Source organism: Dendrobates tinctorius, unplaced genomic scaffold (genome assembly GCF_039654945.1).
Source record: "Dendrobates tinctorius isolate UK_male_01 unplaced genomic scaffold, ASM3965494v1 ptg000035l, whole genome shotgun sequence".
Classification (NCBI taxonomy): Eukaryota; Metazoa; Chordata; class Amphibia; order Anura; family Dendrobatidae; genus Dendrobates; species Dendrobates tinctorius.
In genome coordinates this window covers 63,810,218-63,830,846 of record NW_027361703.1, presented here as the reverse complement: position 1 = coordinate 63,830,846, position 20,629 = coordinate 63,810,218, and the positions used below count along the sequence as shown (strand labels likewise).

Genomic DNA, 20,629 nt, shown 5'->3' with positions numbered 1-20,629 from the left:
CATCCTGACAGCACTGTTAGATCCCTCCCGATAATACTTTTCATACAACTGTGATGTAACATGTGTATGGAGAATGTTGGTTTAAATAAAATCTGTTTGCATCCATCCAGAGGTGTTACTTTGTGAAATCACTGAGGGATGGGAAGGGGAGGATCCTTTTAAACTCTCGTGGTTTCCTGTCCCACTACGGATGAGAAGGACGTCCTCCAATGTGCTGTCAGGATGGATTCCTGGAAACACAATTACCGGTAGGTCTAATTACCTTTTCTTTTTTAATAAATTTGCACCCCATCTTGACAAAAAAAACAAATGTAGAATTTTTGCTGAGTGTACATTAATGAGCAAAAAAAATGAACTTTTTCAAATTTACCAAATGGCTGCAATGAAACATAGTGAAAAAATTTAAAGGGGTCTGAATACTTTCCGTACCCACTGTATCATATGTCAGAATCTGGAGCATCTGTGATGAGCTTGTCACTGGGGAGCTTTCTAACATTAACAAGGTCACCCACTGAATTTCTTTGTGTATATGTCTTTTCATTCAAAATTTGACAAAGTGTAGAAGCTACTTTGTTTGTATTAAGTCCTTTTGCTGAGTTTTCGGCACAGACGCTCGGGTTTAGTGCCTTGGGAGGATTTGGAGAGCTTCTGCTCCAAAAAAGGTCTCCATGCTCTTTAAGTGTAGGGGGTAAAATATGCAACTATGATGGGCCCTCTTCTGTCACAGGATCTTTTTTGCTTTTGGAACCCCATTGCCTCTGCCCTTAAAGGGGATCATGTGCAGTCTTTTAGAATCTGCTTGTACTGCACCTTCCTGACTTCTTCTCCAGTTCCTCCTATGGTCATTGCATCTCTTGGTAGAGAGGCAGGTGATGGGTTACATCGCTCCTGGCCTGCAATCTTTACAGTGCTGTTTCTTTACAGGCTGACAGTGATCAGTGGCCTTTGTTTGCTAGCAGGTTTCCCATGAACTGATTGGATGCTCCCTCTAGTGCAGATAGACTTGCCTCTGTATCTGTTGCCAAAGACTGATATGTCCTAATGTTGCATTCAAACATGTGTTGTGGTCCATTATTAATACACTCGCTGTGTCTCTTGATCCAAACTCGACCACTTCATAGGCATATGAAGCGGTCTTTCAGATCCTGAGACCCACGGACACCCCATAAATCGTGCTCCGCACTTGAACCGTGACACATGGGTGCGTTAATCTGGCCAGACACTCAGTGCACACCAGATTAGGAGGAAGGGTAGACTCTTGGTGGTGGCCATCTTTTAAAGAAAACAAGCATTATTAAAAAAAAAAAAAAAAAAAAAAAAATGGCGGGATCTTTCATTGTCGGCTAATAAGAGTTTCTCCACAGGGTGTGGAGTACAAAGTTGGGAAGTTTCCATTTGCTGCCAACAGCCGGGCAAAAACAAATGCAGACACAGACGGCTTGGTGAAAATCCTAAGTAACAAGACAACTGACAGATTGCTGGGAGCACATATTCTGGGATCAGTAAGTTTGTTTCAATCATATAACATGGGCTGAAAATATGGTCATGTGAACTTGGCCCATGTGCTGTCAATGATCGAAACAAAATGATGTGGACAGCACTAGGTCCAATGTTGTTCAATGACGTGTTCTTGTTTAAAATCAAAGTGTTATAAAGGAAAAAAAATAGTTGTGTTGTGAATGTGGCTATTAATTCTCGCTGATTACAGGGTGCCGGTGAGATGATTAATGAAGCCACACTTGCCATGGAATATGGCGCCTCATGTGAAGATGTAGCCAGAGTATGCCATGCCCATCCAGTAAGTGTTCAGCATTGTGTTTTCTTTTAAAGTTTCATTCTCTTCCCAAATAATACATAAGTTGTCTCTTCCTTGCAGACGGTATCAGAAGCCTTCAGAGAAGCAAACCTAGCTGCGTCATTTGGAAAAGCCATTAATTTTTAAGTGGCTGAAGAAAGCGGTTGTGTGTACATAGGTTTCTTATAAGGGTCAGAGGCAGGCGATTTAGATATCGGTCAATGTTTCATACTCTGTTCAATACTTGGATCTGACAAGCGCCCATTGGACAATGTTTGGAATTAGAAATATACATGACTAAGGCCCGTGTACAAAGCACTTAATATAAATGTTGGTTTATACTGAGAACCTGATACACTAAGTCTAAGGTGATTGTTTGATGCGAAAGATCTGTGAACTAGTTGTTTCATCTGTCTAATGAATTTACATTCATACTTCATACAGCGTCTGTGTCTTTTTTATTCTTTGTTTAAAAAAAAAATACACAAAATAAAGTGCTTATAGTAGACTAGAGGTGTGCCCGCTGCAGGAGGGAAGTTTGTGTGTGTGTGTGTCCCGCAGCTCCCTGTCCACCCACCTCCGTGCACTCACAGCCGGCAGGAAAGGGGGTGGTTTGCGGCCTGTGCTGGAGATGGGAGTACGTGTCAGAGTACGTACGTACGTGTGTGTATGTGTGTGTACATGGTGGGCAGGCGGCGGTGGGGGTCCTGGCGGCGGCCGCCAGCCGGCAGGAAAGACCGCGGCTTGCGGTCTTTCCTGCCGGCTGTGACTGAGGTGGGTGGCCAGGCAGCGGCGGGACCGGCGGGGGGGGGGTCCGTCGACAGCGGGGGCCGGCGGTGGTGGAGGTTCCCGGCGGAGGACAGATCGATGGGCTCGACGAGATTAGGGTTTTTGATTTTGCATATCTCCAAGGGGGGACTGTTAAGGGGAGAACATATGGCATATGACTATATACAAGAATCAAAAATTATACCCCTATTTGGACACTTTGCTGAATAATAGAATCATGTAGCTTTAAGATATTTCTGATTTTCTAAGACTTATTTCTGTATTGTAGAACCTACCTAGCTTCATCGAAACTGGGTGGACTAGGGTGGATTAGGAGAGAAACAATAAATGTGTGTAATGATTATATAGTAGATATAGGACATATGAGATCATATAAGATCAATAATAATTTGCTATTTGGGGTAATCAGTAATTTGGAAAGAATTTATGATGTAATGCCATGAGACAGCTCGATTTTTGCTATAAAATGTTGTACACTTCTGGAAATAAATCAGAAATCATTTGAAAGACAATTGCTGGCATTTGTCCCGATTTCTCCGGCCGTAAGACCCCACATTCAATTTGAAAGCAGACAATTAAGATGGCGACACATGCATTCTGTGTGCCATATCAGGGGACATCCAGACGGAAGTGGATGACAGGCAATTATATATAGATATATTCTAGAGTGGATGCAGAGAAGGGCGACCAAGGTTAATAAGAGAATGGGTACCAATACAGATTATCACACTTGGAGGTCATTTAGTTTGTAAAGAAAACGCCCCCTAAGGCTGGTTTCACATTTGCGTTTTTTTGCGCTGGAAAAAAACGCATACGTGCGCATGCGTTTTTTCCCCTATATTTAACATGGGTGCGCATACCTGCGCGCTGGTAAGCGCACGTATGCGATTTTCATGCGCTGCGTTTTTTTGGGGTGTGCGTTTGTATTTTCCAGACGCAGCATGTTGCATTTTTTGGCCCTGCAAAAAAGCGCATGCGCATATATGCGCACGTTTTGCGCTAAAAATTGCCATTATAGCCTATGGATGCGCATACGTGCGCACTGGCATGCTCATGTATGCGTTTTTTTGCACATGCGTTTTTTTTGTTAACCATGGAATTTAGGGGTTTGGGTAAGAGTTAGGGTTAGTTAAGGGGGTTTAGGGTTAGGGTCAGGGTTAGGGTTGGGGTTAGGGTCAGGGTTAGGGTTAAGTATGGTTTGGTTAAGGGTTAGGGTCAGGGTTAGGGTTAAGTATGGTTTGGTTAAGGGTTAGGGTCAGGGTTAGGGTTAAGGTTAGTTAGGGTTTGGGTTAGGGTTAAGTATGGTTTGGTTAAGGGTTAGGGTCAGGGTTAGGGTCAGGGTTAAGTATGGTTTGGTTAAGGGTTAGGGTCAGGGTTAGGGTTAGTTAGGGTTTGGGTTAGGGTTAAGTATGGTTTGGTTAAGGGTTAGGGTTAAGTATGGTTTGGTTAAGGGTTAGGGTCAGGGTCAGGGTTAGGGTTAGTTAGGGTTTGGGTTAGGGTTAAGTATGGTTTGGTTAGGGTCAGGGTTAGGGTCAGGGTTAGGGTTAGTAAAGTCATGGTTAGGGTTAGTAAAGTCATGGTTTGGGTTAGTGTGAGGGGCCACCTAATGTTGGAAAAAAACGCAAACGCGGTAAAAACGCATACAAACGCATAAAAACGCTGCGTTTTTTTCATGCATGCTCATAAAAATGCTTGAAAAAAACACAGCAGTTGTATGCTTTTGTATGCGTTTTTTCAATGCGTTTTTTTGCGGGAAAAACGCGCTGCAAAAAAAAGCAAGTGTGAAACTAGCCTAAGGCTGGTTTCACATTTGCGTTTTTTAGCGCTGGAAAAAAACGCATACCTGCGCATGCGTTTTTTCCCCTATATTTAACATGGGTGCGCATACCTGCGCGCTGGTAAGCGCATGTATGCGATTTTCATGCGCTGCGGTTTTTTGGGGTGTGCGTTGGTATTTTCCAGACGCAGCATGTTGCATTTTTTGGCCCTGCAAAAAAGCGCATGCGCACGTTTTGCGCTAAAAATGGCCATTATAGCCTATGGATGCGCATATGTGCGCACTGGCATGCTCATGTATGCGTTTTTTTGCATATGCGTTTTTTTTTTTTAACCATGGAATTTAGGGGTTTGGGTTAGAGTTAGGGTTAGTTAAGGGGGTTTAGGGTTAGGGTTATGGTCAGGGTCAGGGTTAGGGTTGGGGTTTGGGTCAGGGTTAGGGTTAAGTATGGTTTTGTTAAGGGTTAGGGTCAGGGTTAGGGTCAGGATTAGGGTTGGGGTCAGGGTTAGGGTTAGGGTCACGGTTAAGTATGGTTTTGTTAAGGGTTAGGGTCAGGGTTAGGGTCAGGATTAGGGTTAAGTATGGTTTTGTTAAGGGTCAGGGTTAGGGTTAAGTATGGTTTTGTTAAGGGTTAGGGTCAGGGTTAGGGTCAGGATTAGGGTTAAGTATGGTTTTGTTAAGGGTTAGGGTCAGGGTCAGGGTTAGGGTTAAGTATGGTTTTGTTAAGGATTAGGGTCAGGGTTAGGGTCAGGATTAGGGTTAAGTATGGTATTGTTAAGGGTTAGGGTCAGGGTTAGGGTCAGGATTAGGGTTAAGTATGGTTTGGTTAAGGGTCAGGGTCAGGGTTAGGGTTAGTAAAGTCATGGTTTGGGTAGTGTGAGGGGCCACCTAAAAATGTTGGAAAAAAACGCAAACGCGGTAAAAACGCACTAAAAACGCATACAAACGCATAAAAACGCTGCGTTTTTTTCATGCATGCTCATAAAAATGTTGGAAAAAAACGCAGCAGTTGTATGCTTATGTATGCGTTTTTTCAATGCGTTTTTTTGCGGGAAAAACGCGCTGCAAAAAAAAAGCAAGTGTGAAACTAGCCTTAGATGTGTTTTTTTTTTTTTTTTTTTTTGTTTGTTTTTTTTCCCTTATGACCCAGCAACAATGACAAGGGGTCATCATAATGTACTGCGACTTTGGAAAAAGGTTTATTCACAGTTGTACAGATTCTTTACTGTAAGAGCAGTAGACTATGCAGCGCTTTGGTAGTAATGCTCGATTAAATGGGGAAAAAAAAAGTTCAAGGAGGGCATTGATGCCATTTTTGAAAAATATATTGCAGGTTTTGGTTACTGTCCTCTGATCCAGGAAAGTAGTTTTGATGACCATATGTGGAATTGGGATGGAATTTTTTTTTTTTTTTTTGTGTGTAACCTAAACCAAGCACAAGATTTGAATTCAATTTCTTCCTCACGCTATAATTATTTGGCTTCAGATAATACATGCGATGAGAAATGTTGTAGTTTGGCTGTAACACTGTAAAACAAGTAAATAACTATTCTTGCATGTTGTGGAGACTTAGGGGTCAGTGGTTGCTCTTGTCCGCTGGCTCGGCTGTCTTTAGAAAGACTCCATGGACCAGGGCTCATTCCATTGACAGCCCCCTCTTTTCCCGTGGGCAGAACATTACTCGGACAACACAGGGTGAGGGTAAACCAGTGTAGCAATAAATTATTGTACCACCAACAGTCCCAGCAAATACCCAAGGTGGTACAAATTAGAGTCTCACACTTCCACTGACTCGCCAGGATTAGAGCGGCTAGGGCTTCCAGGGCAGACTACCCCCACCAAGAGCAACCTGCTTTTGGCGGTCACCCACAAAGAGGAGGTAACGATAAGCTTGGGAAAGCTGACTGAAAGCAGTGAGGTATGTGTCCAGGTAACATAGTAACAGTTATTAAGGTTGAAAGAAGACTTTAAGTCCATCTAGTTCAACCCATATCCTATCCTAACTTGCCCTAACATGTTGATCCAGAGGAAGGCCAAAAAAAACCCATGTGGCAAACGGTAAGCTTCATATTGGGGGGGAAAAAATTTCTTCCCGACTCCACATACGGCAATCAGACTAGCTCCCTGGATTAACGCAATATTAAGGAAACTAGTGTATATACCCTGTAATATTATACTTTTCAAGAAAGGCATCCAGACCCTTCTTAAATTTTAGTAGGGAATCACTAATTACAACATCATATAGCAGAGAGTTCCATAGTCTCACTGCTCTTATAGTAAAGAATCCGCGTCTGTGAGTGTGCTTAAACCTTCTTTCCTCCAGACGTAGAGGATGCCCTCTTGTCCCCGTCACAGGTCTAAGAGTTAAAAGATCATTAGAAAGGTCTTTGTACTGTCCCCACATATTTATACATTGTATTAAGATCACCCCTAAGCCTTCGATTTTTCCAAACTAAACCCCAAGTGTAATAACCTGTCTTGGTGTATTGCAGACCCCTCAGTTCCCTAATAACCTTGGTCGCTCTTCTCTGCACCCGCTCCAGTTCAGCTATGTCTTTCTTATACACCGGAGACCAGAACTGTACACAGTATTCTAAGTGTGGTCGCACTAGTGACTTGTATAGAGGTAAAATTATGTTCTCCTCTTGAGCATCTATGCCTCTTTTAATGCATCCCATTATTTTATTTGCCTTTGCAGCAGCTGCCTGACACTGGCCACTAAATGTGAGGTTGTCGTCCACCCATACACCCAGGTCTTTTTCAGTGACAGTTTTGCCCAGTGTTTTACAATTAAGCACATAATTATACATCTTGTTCATTCTACCCAAGTGCATGACCTTACATTTATCCCATTAAAGCTCATTTGCCATTTAGCAGCCCAAGCTTCTAGTTTACATAAATCCTCCTGTAATATAAAGTTGTCCTCCTCTGTATTGATTACTCTGCAGAGTTTACTGTCATCTTCAAATATTGAAATTCTACAAGGCCATTAAAAAAATGTTAAAAAGAAGCGGGCCCAATACTGACCCCTGTGGTACACCACTGCTTACCGTGACCCAGTCCGAGTGTGCTCCATTAATAACCACCCTTTGTTTCCTATCCCTGAGCCAGCTCTTAACCCACTTACACATATTTTCCCTTATCCCCATTGTTCTCATTTTATGTATCAACCTTTTGTGTGGCACCGTATCAAAAGCTTTTGAAAAGTCCATGTACACCACGTCCACTGCATTCCCTTGGTCCTGATTGTCCCAACATGGATTCTTCTAGACTGCTCCTGAGGGTTCAGCGATGGTCAATAGAGCAGATCTGTGCTCTTTGAGCAGGGTCCATGGTCCCCTTAGCCGACATCCTGTAAAATCTTCCTGGCTGTGGTTTTCTAAAGTCTCTCTAATTCTCCGTGCAGAACGATAGAAATCCTTTTTTATACTCATATCTGTGGTTCAGGTCATCATCCACAGGTCAGGGGGGAGGTGGGATGAGTAACTCTCATTGTTTGATTAAATACTCAGTCTGCATAGTTAATCCTCTGTTTTGTAGGTCAACAAACTAGATAGGCTGGTATAATGTGTAATCAACATGTTAACAATCCTCTTGTTCCTGTCGTGCAGAGATAAGACAATAAGTTACTGCAAAAATCAACTCGTGTCAACATTCAGACAATATGAAAATAGTCCATGTTTCATGATCAGCCGAGGAAAGAAAAGCCCAAATTAGCTGCCATAGTCAACATTCAGACAATAGTCTGTCTCTGGGCCTACTGACTTTACGTCTGGCATAATTAAGACATGCTGTGTACTCACATATGTTCAAACGGGACTCTTAATTCTTAAGCAGGTTCAACAAAAAAGGCTACAGCTACATGACAATTTACAGCAACACTGTAGTTCTAAAATAAACAGCCACGTCCTTGCTCTGCGGACTTTGATGGCAAGCTTTTGTGCAGCCTGCAAACAAAATTTGACATGACTGGATTTTTGTAAATACCACATTAGTTATGCTGGTTCACAGGTAACTGTACAACTGATCAGCGATCATAAGATGTGATGCTGCAAGGCTACCTTGTGTTCTTTGGGATGTTACTGGCAGCGGTTTGTAATTCTGCCCTACACTATTAGTTTGGAAGATTATTATAATCCCTTGCTTAAAGTGACTCATCAATTGCCGCACGAAAGGGGTAATATATAAGGCTACATGTGAGTGCGGGATGGAGTACATGGGGGAAAAACCAGAAGCATTCCGGAAAAGGGTGGGTGAACACCTACGGGACATTATCAACGAGAGATACACCGGTGGCTAAACACAAACAATGTTCATCAACTTGACACAAAAAAGATTGTTTTTGTGGGAATGGATAGAATTACACCCCCAGTAAGAGGTGTAACAGATTCTTCAAAGGGAGAGCCGAAGAGCCAATGGATTTTTAATTTAAAAACGGTACATCCCCTAGGGCTGAATGAACAACTGTCCTATAGCTCATTTCTATAATTTTAGGGTAACGTGATATGGATAGCATTTGCAAAACTAGAGGTGGCAGCCTGTACATCTTAAAGGGCCCTCCTTCAATTCAGGTAATGGATACTTAAAAGTTATCTAACAATTATGTCCACTTACTTTCACCCTACATTATCATTTATTTATTTGATTGTTTTTTAGCTTGGGGAGAGAATGCAGGGACAGATGGGTGATTGGTGGTATCATGTACTTTCCTGTAATGTTGCATTTATCCCCTGTCAGTTGCCATCCTCTGTTTCACCATCTATTCATTATTCATCTATGCCACTCCATCTCTTTGAAAGTGTTTCATGCGTGTATCCTTTTTGGAGGGGGGAGGGGATGTCTATACCTTGTCTTCAGATACGTATGGCTGTACAATCATATTGTCGGTTTGAAAACTGTACCATACCGTATGGAGAATAAGCCGGCCATGAGAAAATTGAAGCTGTCTTTGCTAAGTGTGTCTCATTCATGTTCCAGAATCTGTTATACTTTTTCAGATGGAATTAAATGTATAACACACTAGATACCGAATGTATTTGGTCTTTACTTACAGAGGGTAGTAATTCTTACTCCCTTCATGTATCCGGAATGGAGTTAATAGATTAATGATCCAGGTCTGTGCAGCGTGGTTTCTGGGGTGTATGCTTGAGTGTCACCGCCGGCAGCTTTGTGCTCTAGTGGCCGGATGTGCACGCCACATGCCAGAAATGTGGTCCAAGGAGCGGAAGCGCATCACACGCTGGGGGCGGAGATAAGATGATGCGCCTCTGGGTCTTTTTAAATCTGATAGGCGGGTTAGTCTGCAGACCGCAGCAAGCGAAAATTGTTTTGTTTTTTTTTTTTGTTTGTTTTTTTACAGTCCCCTGATGATTCCTCTGTGGATGAAACGTGTCGGGAGGTGCTAATTATTACTGACTCTTTGATATCACCTTGCCCCAAGACAGGGGAAGTACTGAATAGATGTCTCCTCTGATTGAGATCAAATTGTGTTGGCTGTCTTTTTATTGGATGCTGTTAACATGCCAGTATCTATGGTATACACCAGGGTTCCCCAACTCCAGTCCTCAAGGCCCACCAACAGGTCATGTTTTCAGGATCTCCTTTGTATTGCACAGGTGAAACAATTATCACCTGTGCAATACTGAAAACATGACCTGTTGGTGGGCCTTGAGGACTGGAGTTGGGGAACCCTGGTATACACTACCGTTCAAAAGTTTGGGGTCACGCAGATAATTTTGGCTTCCATGAAAACACATACTTTTATTAATCAAATGATTTGCCAAATGAATTTAAAATCTAGTCCAGACATTGACAAGGTTCAAAACAAAGGTTTTTATTTGAAATTTTCTCCTTCAAACTTTGCTTTCGTCAAAGAATGTTCCCTTTGCAGCAATTACAGCATTGCAGACCTTTGGCATTCTAGCAGTTAATTTTCTGAGGTAATCTGGAGAAATTTCACCCCATGCTTCCAGAAGCCCCTCTCACAAGTTGGTTTGGCTTGATGGGCACTTTTTGCATACCATACGGTCAAGCTCCTACAACAGCTCAATGGGGTTGAGATCTGGTGACTGCGCTGTCCACTCCATTACAGATAGAATACCAGCTGCCTGCTTCTTCCCTAAATAGTTCTTGCATAATTTGGAGGTGTGCTTTGGGTCATTGTCCTGTTGTAGGATGAAATTGGTTCCAATCAAGCGCTGTCCACAGGGGTATGGCATGGCGTTGCAAAATGAAGTGATAGCCTTTAGTGATGAGCGAGTATACTCGTTGCTTGGGTTTCCTCCAAGCATGCTTGGGTGGTCTCCGAGTATTTTGGCGTGCTCGGAGATTGTTTTCATCGTCTCAACTGTATGATTTATGGCTGCTGGACAAGCTGAATACATGTGGGAATTCCCTAACAAACAGGCATTCCTCACATGTAATCAGCCTGTCTAAGGCTAGTTTCACACTAGCGCTTTTGAGCGCAGCGACGGCCTGCGCACGGCCGCCGCTAAGCCCCGCCCCCTGCCGCACCTCCGCCGGTAGCTCCGCCTACCGGCGCATAACGCTGCATGCGCCCTGCGTCCCCTTTCTTTATCACTGGGGGCGCAGGCCGTGCGCAGTATGCGTTTGGCGGCGCATGCGTCCTTTTGACGGTGCGCCGACCTGCGCCAAATGCAACCTGCTGCAGTTTGGTTTCGCCGGCGCACCGTCAAAAAGGCGCATGCGCCGCCAAACGCATACTGCGCACGGCCTGCGCCCCCAGTGATAAAGATAGGGGACGCAGGGCGCATGCAGCGTTATGCGCCGGTAGGCGGAGCTACCGGCGGAGGTGCGGCAGGGGGCGGGGCTTAGCGGCGGCCGTGCGCAGGCCGTCGCTGCGCTCAAAAGCGCTAGTGTGAAACTAGCCTTAGACAGGCAAAATCCCTTTTACCTTGTACAAATCTCCCATTTTACCAGCACCAAAGCAACCCCAGACCATCACATTACCTCTCCCATGCTTGACAGATGGCGTCAGGCACTCTTCCAGCATCTTTTCAGTTGTTCTGCGTGTCTCAAATGTTCTGTGTGATCCAAACACCTCAAACTTGGATTCATCTGTCCATAACACTTTTTTCCAATCTTCCTCTGTCCAATGTCTGTGTTCTTTTGCCTATATTTATTGTTATAGCGCCATTTATTCCATGGCGCTTTACTGTACTTGTATTTATGTATACCCCTCCTCACATGTAATCTTAAACAATACAAGTCACGACTGGTACAGGATGAGAGAGGACCCTGCTTGTGAGGGCTCAATCTACAAGTATTAATCTTTTCCTTTTGTTAGCCAGTCTCAGATATGGCTTTTTCTTTGCCACTCTGCCCTGATTACCAGCATCCCGGAGTCGCCTCTTCACTGTAGACCTTGACACTGGAATTTTGCGTGTACTATTTAATGAAGCTGCCAGTTGAGGACCTGTGAGGTTTTGATTTCTCAAACTACAGACTCTAATGTACTTGTTGCTCAGTTGTGCAGTGGGCACTCTCCAACTTCTCTTTCTATTCTGGTTAGAGCCTGTTTGTGCTCTCCTCTGAAGGGAGTAGTACACTCCGTTGTAGGAAATCTTCAGTTTCTTGGCAATTTCTCGCATGGATTTGCCTTCATTTCTAAGAATAAGGATAGACTGTAGAGTTTCACATGACATTTTTTTTTTCTGACCATTGAGAGTTTAATGGAAGCAACAAATGTAATGCTCCAGATTCTCAACTAGCTCAAAGGAAGGTTCTCTAATCAGCTAAACTGTTTTCAGCTGTGCTAGCATACTTGCACAAGGGCATTCTAACCATCCATTAGCCTTCTTACACAGCAAACACAAAGTACCATAAGAACACTGGAGTGATGCTTGTTGGCAGTGGGCCTCTATACACCTATGAACATCTTGCATTACAATCCAGACGTTTGCAGCTAGAATAGTCATTTACCACATTAACAATGTATATAGTGTATTTCTCTCTCACCCATGACAGCACCATGGAGAGAGGGGATCCGCCCTTCAGGGACAGGAACCTACAGATAAAAAGGGCGGTACCTCTCCTCCGCCTTCAGTTGGGTTCCTGTCCCTGACGGGGGACCCACAGTACGGCGGTACCTGTGTGCATCCATGAAGTCCGGGGCCGACGACCGGTACATGGCAGCGGGGAGGCCCCTGTCGCGGCGGGTGCGGTGCCCGAAGCTGGGGCTAATGCGGGCTGTCGGGTGAGCGGAGGGAGAGAGACATCGGAGCCGCCGCTCCGGAAAGGTGATCGGAGCTCACGGGGACCCGGTAAATGTGGGGCAGCGCCAGGGTACAGAGGTGTACCAAGATGGCCGCTGCCCCGGAAGTGAGGCCCGGCTTCCGGGTCCCTAGAACCGGCGCATGCGCAGGAGCGCTCTCCCTGGGCAGACGAGGTGCAGGATAGGAGCGGTGATGTCACAGAATTTAAAATGGTGGACTCAGAAACGCTCCTGGCTGGAAGCGATCCTGAGCAATGGGGGATAGCAACCAGCAACAGGAGCAGCATGCCAGGCAGCAGCTTAAGCAGCAGCAGCACCGCCACCAACACAGACAAAAGGAACGAAACAGGGATGGCTGTTCCAGCAGTCACTCCACGCGGCGCAGTACGCCAGCGGCAAGGAGCAAATCGCCACCAGGAGATCAGCCTATACAGAACCTGACTCATCTCCCGAATTGGTACCTGCATCCGCGTACTTTTGGGGTAAGTGATCTGCGTGAATGTTCTCCATTGTAATACAATTCCTTTCCCTTATTAGGGAAAGAAGAGGGGGAAAAAGAACAGGGAATGCCCCACTTGCACTAGTCCCCTACCTATATCGTGGGAGAAAAAGTTATGCGAGTCTTGCACAAAAGAAAATATCTGTCAGGAGCCTCTGGATTTCGCATCCGACCTAAGGGCCGCAATTAAATCGGAGGTTCAGAGTGCCCTTGTTTTGTCTCTATGCTTAAGAGATACGAGGAAGAAAGACATGATAGTGACTTCCCAGTCGGACTCTTCGACGTCGGGAGAAATCACGTCTAAAACCTCGGAATCCGGTTCCTCATCCTCAGACGAGGAAATGGGAGGACGTCACTGCTTTCCCCTAGAAGAGGTAGACAAACTAGTGAACGCTGTTAGGTCTACCATGGGGGTGTTGGACCCGAGGCCTGATAAAACAGTCCAGGACATAATGTTCGGGGGACTAGGCCAGAAAAAAACAGAGTATTCCCGCTAAACGAAATTGTTAAGGGCCTAATCAAAAAAGAATGGGACAAGCCGGACAGGAAAAACACTACAGTCCCTTCCCTTAAAAGAAAATATCCCTTTGAGGAGGAGGCATCTACATCTTGGGATAAAGCCCCGAAGCTCGACGTAGCAGTCGCAAAGGCCTCAAAGAAATTCGCCCTTCCCTTTGAGGACATGGACACCCTCAGTGATCCCCTAGATAAAAAGGCAGATACCTTTCTAAAAGGGGCATGGGAGTCAGCAGGAGGCAACCTCAGGCCAGCCATAGCGGCGACATGTACTTCAAGAGCCCTAATGGTATGGGTGAAACAACTTGAAAAACAACTGAGGGAAGGGACACCAAGGGACAAGATCTTAGACTCTATCCCAGTAATAAGGGGAGCGACTGCCTTCTTAGCGGACTCATCGGCCGATTCAGTCCGGTTATCGTCCAAAACAGCGGCACTTTCAACGCAGCCTGAAGAACACTATGGCGTAAAAGTTGGCCAGGGGACCTAAAAACCAAAATGAAATTGTGTTCAATCCCCTGTGAGGGGAAATTCCTTTTTGGGGAGACATTAGATGACATCCTCCAGAAAGCAGGGGACAAGAAGAAAGGGTTCCCATATTTGGGGCCGGCAGCATTTAAGAGGCCCTTTCGGAATAGGAGGTTTTTTCAAAGGAGACCACCGAGGGAACAAAAGTGGGATGACCAAAGAAGAGATAGAGGGTTCTTCTTTGGTAACTCATCCTGAGACAAAAAGCCCTCTAAGTGACAGTTCGCCCAGGGTGGGGGGGAAGGGTAACCCTTTTCCTTCCAGCCTGGAGGAGAATCTCAAACAACCCATGGATAATAAACCCAATCCAGGAGGGCCTAAGGATAGACTTTCTCTCTCTCCCACCTCAGAAGTATGTAATAACGCCACTGAGATCCAGTACGCAAGAGCAGGAAGCTCTAGAAAGCGAGGTCCTAGGCCTAGTAAAAAAAAGGAGCCCTCCAGGAGGTTCCCCTGCAGGAAATGGGCAGAGGGTTCTACTCCCCTCTCTTTCTGGTAACCATACCAGACAGCACCTTTTGGACGATTATAAATTTGAAAAAATTAAATGAATACGTCAGGAATAGAGTTGAGCGAAACGGGTCGAAAAAATTCAAAAGTCGCCGACTTTTGGCAAAGTCGGGTTTCATGAAACGAAACCCGACCCTAGGCTGAGGTCGGCCACGAGGTCGGCGACTTACGCGCCAAAGTCGCGTTTCAAAAGTTTGTTTTGCGCTCTTTTTCAGCCAATCAGGATCCACGGACACTGTGGGCAACGTGATGACATAGGCACGGGTCACCACCATCTTTCAGAAGGGCATGCAAGTGATTGGCTTGCTTTGGTGGGCGTCACAGGGGGTATAAAAGGGCGTGCACGCCGACCGCCATCTTACTTCTGCCGATCTTAGTATAGGGAGAGGTTGCTGCTGATTCTGTAGGGAGAGCGTTAGGCAGGGAAGAAGACAAAAAAACTGCTTCTGCTGCTAGCGATTTGGCCTGCACAACACACAAGTCACTGTGTGTGCAGTGCAAGGGGAGGCTATATTGTGGTGTATCAGTGGTGTTGGTTGTTGGGCTGCCTTTTAAGGCTTCCTGACACGCTGGCATTGCTGTTTACCCACTGCTCCACAAACTGCTTTTTTAAAAGCAATCCAATCTCCCTTATCCTCTCGTCACTTTGGTCACAGGCAGCTGTGCCATCGAGCGTGTCACATAGCGCTCAGATATCAGTGGGCCGTGCACAATCCACAAGTGTCCAGTGTCGAAAAGTGTACGCAGAGATTCAAAATCTCCATTATCCTCTCGTCACTTTGGTCACAGGCAGCTGTGCCATCGAGCGTGTCACATAGCGCTCAGATATCAGTGGGCCGCACACAATCCACAAGTGTCCACTGTCCACAAGTGTACGCAGAGATTCAAAATCTCCATTATCCTCTCGTCACTTTGGTCACAGGCAGCTGTGCCATCGAGCGTGTCACATAGCGCTCAGATATCAGTGGGCCGCACACAATCCACAAGTGTCCAGTGTTCAAAAGTGTACGCAGAGATTCAAAATCTCCATTATCCTCTCGTCACTTTGGTCACAGGCAGCTGTGCCATCGAGCGTGTCACATAGCGCTCAGATATCAGTGGGCCGCACACAATCCACAAGTGTCCAGTGTTCAAAAGTGTACGCAGAGATTCAAAATCTCCATTATCCTCTCGTCACTTTGGTCACAGGCAGCTGTGCCATCGAGCGTGTCACATAGCGCTCAGATATCAGTGGGCCGCACACAATCCACAAGTGTCCAGTGTTCAAAAGTGTACGCAGAGATTCAAAATCTCCATTATCCTCTCGTCACTTTGGTCACAGGCAGCTGTGCCATCGAGCGTGTCACATAGCGCTCAGATATCAGTGGGCCGCACACAATCCACAAGTGTCCACTGTCCACAAGTGTACGCAGAGATTCAAAATCTCCATTATCCTCTCGTCACTTTGGTCACAGGCAGCTGTGCCATCGAGCGTGTCACATAGCGCTCAGATATCAGTGGGCCGCACACAATCCACAAGTGTCCAGTGTCCAAAAGTGTACGCAGAGATTCAAAATCTCCATTATCCTCTCGTCACTTTGGTCACAGGCAGCTGTGCCATCGAGCGTGTCACATAGCGCTCAGATGTCAGTGGGCCGCACACAATCCACAAGTGTCCACTGTCCACAAGTGTGTGCAGAAATTCTAAAACTCCCCTGTCCTATAGACACCTTGTACCTTGTTTTACATTACTATATAGTTTGTTGGATTTTGTCTACATTTCTACCAAAAATGAGGAAGGCTGGTGGAAGAGGCCGTGGAATTGGGCGGGGGTTGGCAGCTGGTAATGATGGTGTTGGTGGTGGATCTGATGGTAGTGGCAAGAGCAAAATAGGACCGAATGCAGGAGGTGCTGACCCTGCGTCATCGTCTGTCTACATAAGGCCTCGAACGCTTAGTTTTCTAGGAGTTGGCAAACCGCTTTTAAAGGCAGAGCATCAGGAAAAAGTTTTGTCTTACATTGCTGACTCAGCCTCCAGCTCTATCGCCTCCTCTTCTTCAGTTGTAAAAAGTAAAAGCACTGAGTCGTCATTGGAGGCTCATGTTCATGAACCACACCTTTCCTTGTGTCCTTCACCCCAACCAAGATTGAAGGATGACGCAGGCCATACTACTGATTACTCCATGGAGCTGTTTTCACATACCATGCCTGGATTATCAAGTCAAATGGTGAATTACCCAGGCCAAGATGAATCTGACATGGAGTGCACTGATGCACAGCCGCTGATGGATGATTCTGCTGGTACATTCACTCAGAGCACTACATTGTCCTCGCAGTGTACAGAGCCAGATTTTGACCCTGATGAGACTCAGGTGCCCCTTCCCGCACACTATACCACCATACACGGTGACACAGAGAAAGGTGCACATGACATAGAAGAGGAGGTGATGGATGACCCAGTTGTTGACCCAGATTGGCATCCATTGGGGGAAGAGGGTGCTGCTTCCAATAGCTCAGATGAGGAGCATCCACAGCAGACATCGACATCGCAACAGCTGTTATCTGGCAGGCCCGGAGCACTCCAAAGACAGGTTCCAAACATCAAAAGAGTTGCTGGACAGCTTGTCCAGAGGGTCAAAAGATCACAGCGTGCTAGGCCGCAAAATGTCTGCCAAAGTAGGAAGAGTGCAGTGTGGCAGTTTTTTGAACAAAATCCTCATGATCAGGCCAAGGTTATCTGTAAGAAGTGCGGAAAGACCTTTAGCCGAGGGGAAAATCTGAAAAATGTGAATACCAGTTGCAAGCTTAGACATTTAACCAGCATGCACTTGCAAGCGTGGACACAACACCAAACCTCAAGTGCCACATGTGCAACTGATCACAACGAAGGTAGTCAGCAACGCTACATTGTTTCCCCCACTGTAAGCCCACCGGTTAGCACAGCAGCAAATGTTGAGGTGTCGTTGCAAGGCCACAGCAGTCAGGGAATCCCACTGTTATATCAACGAAAGACTGATTCTAGGCCATCAGAAAGAACAACAACTCCATCACCATCATCAACCCTCTCTCAGTCCGCCCTGTCCACCGCTACTTCCACCATATGCAGCTCTCAAGTCCAGCTCACCCTCCCAGACACTGAGTAGGTCAAGAAAGTACTCAGTCTCTCATCCGCGTACACTGGGTTTGAACGCCCACATTGCCAAACTAATCTCGTTTGAGATGATGCCCTTTCGGTTGGTGGAAAGCACAGCTTTCCGCGAACTCATGGCCTATGCAGTACCACGCTATGACCTACCCAGTCGCCACTTCTCTCGCAAAGCCATCCCAGCCCTCCACCATCATGTGAAAGACCGCATTGTCCATGCACTCAAGCAGTCAGTGAGCGGAAAGGTGCACCTCACAACTGATGCATGGTCCAGTCGGCATGGCCAGGGCCATTACGTGTCCATCACTGTGCACTGGGTTAATGTGGTGGATGCAGGGTCCACAGGGGACAGCGGTGGTGGGACAGTGCTGCCTAGCCCACGGTATAGGAAACAGTTGGCTGTAGGCGTTCGACCCTCCTCCTCCAGAAGCGACAGCTCGTCCACAGAGCGCAGTCGTACGAGCACTCCATCTGCAGCTGCCACTGTTGCACACGATGTGTCCCCCTATCGAGCAGCTAGTGGAAAGCGTCAGCAGGCTGTGTTGCAGATGATGTGTTTGGGCGACAGACACACCGCCGAGGTGCTGGCCGAGTACTTGAAGCGACAAACTGAGTCATGGCTGGGCAGTGTACATCTTGAGGCAGGCAAGGTAGTTAGTGATAACGGCCGTAATTTTGTGGCAGCCATAGCCCTTTCAAAACTCAGCCACATACCTTGCTTGGCTCACACCTTGAACCTGGTGGTGCAGTGCTTCCTCAAAAATTATCCGGAGTTAACAGCCCTGCTCCAGAAGGTGCGAAGACTGTGCGCGCACATCCGCCGGTCGCCTGTACACTCCGTTCGTATGCAGAAGCTGCAGCGATTGCTCCACCTTCCCAACCACCGCCTCATTATCGACATTGCAACAAGGTGGAACTCCACCCTGCACATGGTGGAGCGGCTGTGCGAGCAGAGGCAGGCCATAATGCATTTGTGGGAGGATACACGGCCAGGCACTTTGAGAGCAGACATGGAGTTGACAGGCGTGCAGTGGTCGAAGCTGAAAGACCTTTGTAAAGTCCTTCAGTGTTTTGAGGAATGCACACGGCTGGTAAGCGCAGACGACGCCATCCTAAGCATGAGCATCCCACTTATGCGTCTGCGCATGCAAACTTTGACGCACCTTAAGGAGCAGGCGTCTGCAGCCAATGTTGATGAGGAGGAAGAGGAGGAGGGAATCCTTGATGACATTCAGCCATTGTCTGCTCAGGGACCGCTCCTGGACAAGGTGGAGGAAGAAGAGGAGGAGGAGGAGGAGGATGATGGGGATGATTACTTAGGGGAGGAGGATGCATCTCGTGGGGCAAGTGAAAATGTTGGCGTGGCAAGGTCTGGTACAGGGTTTGTGCATGACTGGAGGGATGTGGATTTGCCAGAAAGTGCTCCTCCACCCAGCACTCGCAGTGCATCATTGACACCGGGAACATTGGCCCACATGTCAGATTATGCCTTGCGGATCCTAAAAAGGGACCCCCGCATTGCCAAAATGATGAACGATGACGACTACTGGTTGGCCAGCATCCTGGATCCACGCTATAAAGGCAAATTACAAAACATCATGCCACAGGAGAACCTTGACCTAATATTGGCTAATAAACAAGTAACTCTGGTAAATCGGTTGCTTGAGGCATTCCCAGCACACAGCAGCGGTGATGGTTCTCACACGAGCCGTACGGGCCGGGGGCAGCTTGGCAGAGGTGTTCGTGGTGCACACAGCAGAAGTGGCGTTGGAGACAGGGGTTTCATGACAATGTTGTGGACTGATTTTTCAAATACCGCTCACACAACTGGTAATACTGCATCGATGGAAAGTGACAGGAGACAGCAGTTGTCAACTATGGTTACAAACTACTTTTCCTCCCATATCGATGTTCTCCCACACAGGTCATTCCCCTTTGACTATTGGGCAGCTAAACTGGACACCTGGCCTGAATTGGCACAATATGCCTTACAGGAGCTCGCTTGCCCAGCTGCAAGTGTGCTATCGGAAAGAGTCTTCAGTGCAGCTGGATCAATCCTGACAGAAAAAAGGACCCGTCTGTCAACCCAAAATGTGGATGATCTAACCTTCATTAAAATGAACCACGCATGGGTTTCCAAGGATTTTGTCCCACCTTCCCCTGATGACACATAGGGTGACAGAAAAATGGCTTGCTTTGGTCCACCTCTTCCTGGTACTTCACCTATTTCGCCTTTTGCATCAGTTGAATGTCCAACATCAACATATGCCACTTTCTAAAACTCCCTAACTGTGCTGCCTCCCCCCCCATGGCCGGGGTCACCACCTAGCGCACGACACCGTGCGAGTGCCGTTGCCCTGGACAGGTGGGTAGGCTGACTCTTGGGCGCGGGCACTGGCACAGGGTCCCTCATAGTGCAATCAAGTGTCTCTGACGGTGGTGGTGCACACCCGCCGTCAGACACACCGCTGTACTATGAGGGGCCCAGTGCCAGTACCGACGCCCACGAGTGGGCCCCCCTTGCTTGGCCAGGGCCCCAGCATTTGCAATCTTTACCTCTCCCTGCTCCTCCGCTGTGTAATCTGGGCCGTCAAATCCATACTGTGCCTGACACCGTCTGAGCCTGCCTCCTGAGACATATATTTTGAATGTGTACGCTATCCATACATGTTATCCAGGGATACGGTACCCTTTCTAACCTTTGTGCAATCACGTGCAATCCATACTGGGCCTAACACCGTCTGAGCCTGCCTCATGCTGTATAGACATATATTTTGAATGTGTACGCTATCCATACATGTTATCCGGGGATACGGTACCCCTTCTAACCTTTGTGCAATGACGTGCAATCCATACT

General features: G+C 46.7%; 1 protein-coding gene across 1 annotated transcript in view; it reads left to right on the top strand.

Moving 5' to 3' along the window:
- The window catches only part of DLD (dihydrolipoamide dehydrogenase), a 37,388-nt gene extending 35,154 nt beyond the window's left edge, over positions 1-2,234 (top strand). The window contains exons 12-14 of the mRNA XM_073573547.1: positions 1,365-1,502; positions 1,709-1,798; positions 1,877-2,234. Of these exons, the coding sequence (XP_073429648.1) occupies positions 1,365-1,502; positions 1,709-1,798; positions 1,877-1,942 (294 nt within the window). The 3' untranslated portion in view covers positions 1,943-2,234. The remainder of the gene's footprint in view (positions 1-1,364; positions 1,503-1,708; positions 1,799-1,876) is intronic.
- Positions 2,235-20,629: the final 18,395 nt, after the last annotated feature.